This window comes from Dipodomys ordii, unplaced genomic scaffold (genome assembly GCF_000151885.1).
Source record: "Dipodomys ordii isolate 6190 unplaced genomic scaffold, Dord_2.0 Scaffold79, whole genome shotgun sequence".
Taxonomy (NCBI): domain Eukaryota; kingdom Metazoa; phylum Chordata; class Mammalia; order Rodentia; family Heteromyidae; genus Dipodomys; species Dipodomys ordii.
Window position 1 is genome coordinate 4,620,069 of NW_012267295.1, and position 6,056 is coordinate 4,626,124.

General features: G+C 49.8%; 1 protein-coding gene across 1 annotated transcript; it reads left to right on the forward strand.

The window, feature by feature from the left end:
• The first annotated feature begins 2,929 nt into the window (after positions 1-2,929).
• Positions 2,930-5,185, forward strand: Cacng2 (calcium channel, voltage-dependent, gamma subunit 2). Its single transcript, XM_013024852.1, has 2 exons — positions 2,930-3,065; positions 4,650-5,185. Exons 1-2 carry the CDS (start codon positions 2,930-2,932, stop codon positions 5,183-5,185), a joined length of 672 nt encoding a protein of 223 aa, XP_012880306.1.
• The last annotated feature ends 871 nt before the right edge of the window (positions 5,186-6,056 follow it).

Below are 6,056 nucleotides of genomic sequence, written 5' to 3' on the forward strand. Positions count from 1 at the left end.
CCTCACAGCTTGTATCTGGATAGATACATTAAGTCCACCTTACTTGTACATTTGTTATGCATGGTTTTTGAGTATGTGTGTGTGTGTGTGTATACACCAGTATCAGTGCTTGAACTCAGGGCTTAGATGCTATCCCTTAGCTTTTTACACTCAAGGTTGGTGATCTACCATGTGAACCACAGGACCACTTCTGGATTGGAGATGAGAGTCTCATGAACTTTTCCACCTGGACTGGCTTTGAACCATGATCCTCAGATCTCAGCCTCCTGAGTAGCTAGGATTATAGACATGAACCACTAGCACCCAGCTACACATGGTTTTGTTTTTGCTTTTGTTTGCCAGTCCTGGGTCTTGAACTCAGAGCCTGGGCACTGTTCCTAAGCTTCTTTTTGCTCAAGGGTAGTACTCTACCACTAAGCCACATTCCCAGTCCTGCACATGGTTTTGACAGAGAATGGGGAGAAGCTCTCTGTTATCATCTGTTGTGTTTAAATCATTATGTGATCTGCTGAGTGTTTCCCTGCCCTTGATTGTGTGAAATCTGCCTCCCAACGAGCAAGGTGAACATTACAGTCATCCTCTTGAGCCAAAAAGGGCATGTAATGTGCTTAATTGAAGCACTCAAGTGAAAATTACAGACTTGTTGACAGGCGGCTTGTTTTTAAGAGAAGTCGGGTGGCATGGTGGGGGGTGGGGGAATGAATGAAGCATTTTCAGTGCTGAGACAAAGAGCATGAAATAAGATCTAGTCTTTGGTGAGTAGAATTAAAGTACACAACTGCCATTTTTGTGACAGTAACGTAGTGGCTCCATGCTCTTTCAAGTTTGAATGCTCTTACCTACTATACACACAGAACTTTAGTGTACTGAGCTCTGCCCTGAGCATGCGCAGGTTTTTCCTCAATGACAGTCTGCTGGGAGCCAAGCACCTGCAGATACCAAGAGTGCACTCTCATCTCTCAAGGTCTTATCACCCCTGTGTGCCTGTAAAGATGAAAATAGATAGCTGCAAGTTGCCATGTGTCATGGGGGGGGGGTGGCTGTGCCTAGGCTGGAGAGTGAATTAGGAGCAGATACTTTTCACTGTCTGAGAGATGACTTGCAGGAAGAGAATATCCCACCAGGGTCCAGCCCTCTGGTGCTCAGGCTGCAGGGTAAGCCAACGGCTTTGCCCTCAGCCTCTGGCCCCTGCAGCCAGCCTGAGTGCACAGCTCCACCCTGCAAGTCCCCCAACCCCAAACACCAGGTCTCCTCTCTTCCACAGCATCAGTGAGCAGCTAGACCTTGCTGCAGATGAGGGGCAAGTAAGGGTTTCTCATGTCACACATTGCAATGAACCCTCTTAGAAAAGTCTAGTCACCAGGCAAAAGCAGCCCATACTTTTTTTTTTTTTTTTTGTCAGTCATGGGGCTTGAACTCTGGGCCTGGGTGCTGTCCCTCAGCTCTTCAGCTCAAAGCAAGTGCTCTACCGCTTGAGCCACAGTGCCACTTCTGGTTTTCTAGTGGTTAATTGGAGATAAGAGTCTCACGGCCTTTCCTGCCCAGGTAGGAACCGCAATCCTCAGATCTCAGCCTCCTGAGTAGCTAGGATCACAGGCGTGAGCCACCGGCACACGGCGCAGCCCATACTTTTAACTCTAGCTACTCAAGAAGCAGAGACTGGGAAGATCATGGTTTGTAGTCAGCCCAGGGAGGAAAAATCCATATTAAAAATCAGGCTGGAGGCATGACTGAAGTAGTAGAGCTCCAACCCTGTGCAAACAAGCCAAGTAAGGATACAAATCCTAGAGTTCAAGTTCCAGAACCAAGCCCCAGAACAACAAGTCTAGACAGAACCTCGTGGCTATGTGGCCACTCAAAGGGACAGGAAGTGTTACACTCACCCCCAAAACACATCCCCAAACAACCAGTCCCTGGCATTGGCCAAAAGGTCCCTATGATATCAGTAATTACTATTTCTTGCCCCAGTATCTTTTTTGGTTGTTGGGTTTATTTGTGCCAATCCTGGAGCTTGAACTCAGGGTCTGAACATTATTCCTGAGCTCTTTTTATTCAAAGGCTAGCACTTTACCACTGTGTCACAGCTCCACTTCTGGCTTTTTCTGAGTAGTTCATTGGAGATAAGAGTCTTACGGACTTTCCTATCCTGGCTAGCTTTGAATCATGATCTTCAGCTCTCAGCCTCCTGAGTAGCTAGGATTACAAATGTGAGCTATTTGGTACCTAGCTCCCAGTACCTTTTTTTATAAATGAATCATTTTCTCAGCTCACTTAATCCTCACAGCAAACTTAGGAGGCAAATACTATTGTCATCTCTTGTTTTACAGGTAAGGAAACTGAGCACACAGAGACATGATAACTTCCCCAAATGTACATGCTAATAAATGCTACGGCCAGATTCCAATTCAAGCCATGTAGATCCATTGGCTGCCGTGCCACCCTCTCACTGTGCCAGTGTTCTCCAAGGCATAAGAGAAAGTTTAGCTAACAGCTTTGCACGAGGAAGTCAGGGAAGACCTCACAGATAAGACTTTGAATTGGATTTTGATGCATGAATAGAAGGTTGCTGAGAGAACAGAAAAAGACATTTCCATTAAGTATGCCAAAAGTCCTCAGCATGAAAACAGAGCCATGGGCAGTTTGCTCTGCTAAGCAAGAAAGAACATGACCACTGGGATGCAGGAGTCCCCACAGGGGCCTCTGTGTGCCTGACAAAGGGCTGGAGATTGGTCCTGAAGATAGAGGAAAGCTCTTGAAGGAAAGTGGCCCTCCCTCCCGCCCTCTCTCCTGTTGCTAAGCAACCCGGACCTAGGCTATGTCCTAGAAGGCCTGACTGCTGTGGTTCATTCCCTTCCCCTTACCTCCCATCCCACAGCCTCATGGTCACTTCTTTCTTTCCCTCCCTGGCCTTCTGTGTCCTGCAGGGGCCATGAGAGCCTTGAGCATCTTCCCAATCCTCAGCGTGATTCTGCTTTTCATGGGTGGGCTCTGCATTGCAGCCAGCGAGTTCTACAAGACTCAGCACAACATCATCCTGAGTGCCGGCATCTTCTTCGTGTCTGCAGGTGAGAGCACCAGGTGGGCGGGCCAGCAGAGGGGTAAGGGAAACCCCCAAGTGCAGGGCTAGGAGACCTGGGGGACCTGGGGTGAGGGACATCTCTGGTCCTGGGCTGTCTCAAGGGAAGGCTCTATAGAGCCCTCACTGAGTCCCCCGGGAACCTCAGCCCCACCGACACCCAGCTGCCCATTGGACCATCTTCCCCACCACTTGGAAATACCAGGCCTGATCCTACATGCTCTGCCTATGCAAATCCACTGAGCAGACAGAGTGGGGGACAACCAAGGGGCCCCATCATTTCTTTTCTTTTTTCTTTTGATCTTTTCTTCTTTTTTTTTCTTATGTCATTGTTATCGGTCTTGGGGCTTGAATTTGGGGCTTGAGTGTTGACCCTTTTCACTCAAGGCTAGTGCTCTACCACTTTGAGCCACAGTGCCACTTCCGGTTTTCTGGTAGTTCATTGGAGATAACCGTCTCATGGACTTGTCTGCCTGGGTTGACTTTGAACCACAATCCTTAGATCTCAGCCTCCTGAGTAGCTAGGATTACAGGAATGAGCCACCAGTATCTGGCTCCCCATCATTTCTTGAGCCCCTACCTGATGCCCAGCTAAGTCCAAGGAAGACTTTCCTCCTCCCTCGCCCCTACTTTTGCAGCCAGGCCCCCACAACCAGCTTTCTGAGCTGGATTGTATGATGAGATACACTGGTTTCAGATGTCCAGAAAGGAACAGGAATTGTACTTGAGCCACTGGATAAAACTAACACCTCGGAGCACTTCCCACTGCAGAGGGATTCTCTGAACATTCTCAAGTCAGATTCCCATCCTTTCCTCATCTCTAGAACCAGGTGGCTGTTTACAGAGCAGGAGACTCAGGTAAAGGCTTAGTCTTTGAAGCCAGGCCATCTGTCTCCAGGAGCCATGCCTAACCAAGGTAGACCTGCTTGCAAATCTGTGCTGCCTTCAGCACAGCTCCTTCCAGGAGACGGAAGTACACGGAGAGAAACCTCTGTGATCTTCTGTCTCCTGGTCTGCAAGTTGCTTGTAAAGCACTCAGTAAGCAATTTCAATTCTTATTGTAAGTATTGTTGCTACTCAGCTGACTGTGTGTGAAATGTTGGCCTCCTCCTCTCTGTCTACCAGCCTTTCCCATCCTAGCGCTCCCTGAATGACTTAAACTACGAAGTTGAGCCGGGCACACCAGTAATCCTAGCTACTAGGGAGGCTGAGATCTGAGGATGTTGATTTGAAGCCAGTTCAGGCAAGAAAGTCAGTGAGACTCTTATCTCCAATTAACCACCAAAAAAAAAAAATCCAGAAGTGGAGCTGTGGCTCAAATGGTAGAGCGCCAGCCTTGGGTCAAAACGCTCAGCACCCAGGCCCCAAGTTCAAGTCCCAGTCCGGGCACAAAAAGAAAAACGGAAAAGATGATGTTTGCAGTATCCCTGGCGGACAGACAGGTTCACAAGAACAGATGCTCTGACCGTGAAAACCTAGGTCAGGAGGGGGGGGGCAGCGGCCTCACCCCCACCCCACGCCCACCCCAGAACTAACGGCCTTGTCTCTGCCGCCCGCCCTGCCCCGTGCCCAGGTCTGAGTAACATCATTGGCATCATAGTGTACATATCTGCCAATGCCGGGGACCCCTCCAAGAGCGACTCCAAAAAGAACAGCTACTCGTACGGCTGGTCCTTCTACTTCGGGGCCCTGTCCTTCATCATCGCCGAGATGGTCGGGGTGCTGGCGGTGCACATGTTTATCGACCGCCACAAACAGCTGCGGGCCACGGCCCGCGCCACGGACTACCTCCAGGCCTCGGCCATCACCCGCATCCCCAGCTACCGCTACCGCTACCAGCGCCGCAGCCGCTCCAGCTCGCGCTCCACCGAGCCCTCCCACTCCAGGGACGCCTCGCCCGTGGGCATCAAGGGCTTCAACACCCTGCCGTCCACCGAGATCTCCATGTACACGCTCAGCAGGGACCCGCTGAAGGCCGCCACCACGCCCACCGCCACCTACAACTCGGACAGGGACAACAGCTTCCTCCAAGTCCACAACTGTATCCCCAAGGAGAGCAAGGACTCGCTACATTCCAACACAGCCAACCGCAGGACCACACCCGTCTGAAGACCTCGGCCGGGGCGGGCTGCCCGCCGGGGGGAGGGAGGGCCGGAGCGGGGAGGGCCGGAGCGGGAGGCGCAGGGTCCAGGCAGAGGGGGAGGGGGAAATCCACCCACGGGAGACCTTCCACACGCAAAAAAAAAAAAAAAACACAGAAAACGACATAAAAAACCAACAACAACAAACAAACAAAAAAACAGAAAAAACAACAAAAAAAGAGAAAAACATAACAAGTAAATTAACAAAAAAATAGAAGAGGAACAAAGCAAGCCACAGGCCATGCGAGAAAACTAAACGAGGAAACACTTAACACACTTAAAGCGAGAGGGATTTAAAAACAAAAGATTAAATAGAAAATAAATCTCAAAGAAAATGCATGAATTCCCATGTACCATTATTTTAACATTTAATAAAAAAAAACCAATTTAAGTGAGAAAAAAAATAAAAGGGAACCAAGATAACAGTAAAGCAAAAAATAATAACAAATAACATAACACATAAAGTAGTGAGGATGGAGAGGAAGAGGGATGTCCTTATTGTTCATTCGGGTTTTTATGTTCCTTTTTTTATTTCAACACGGGGAAAGTTTTAAAATTAAAAAGTAACCTGTTCCCTTTAGCCCCAGAAGGCCCCGCCTCCCTGGGCGAGTAGGGGGTGGAGACTCAGGGCCAGGGGGCGTGGTCACTGGCAGGCCTGGGACTCCCGGGGAAGCTGATTGGCTCCAGAGCCTGCTCCGCCCAGCACCAATGAGGCAATTGGCCTCCAGGTGACCTGAGCCCTTGGACCCCCCCCCTGTCCGTTAGGTGCCTAGAGGTTAGGTGGGCTTGGGGCTGCTCAGCCCCAGGTTCCCATTCCTTAGCCCACTGTGATGACTTCC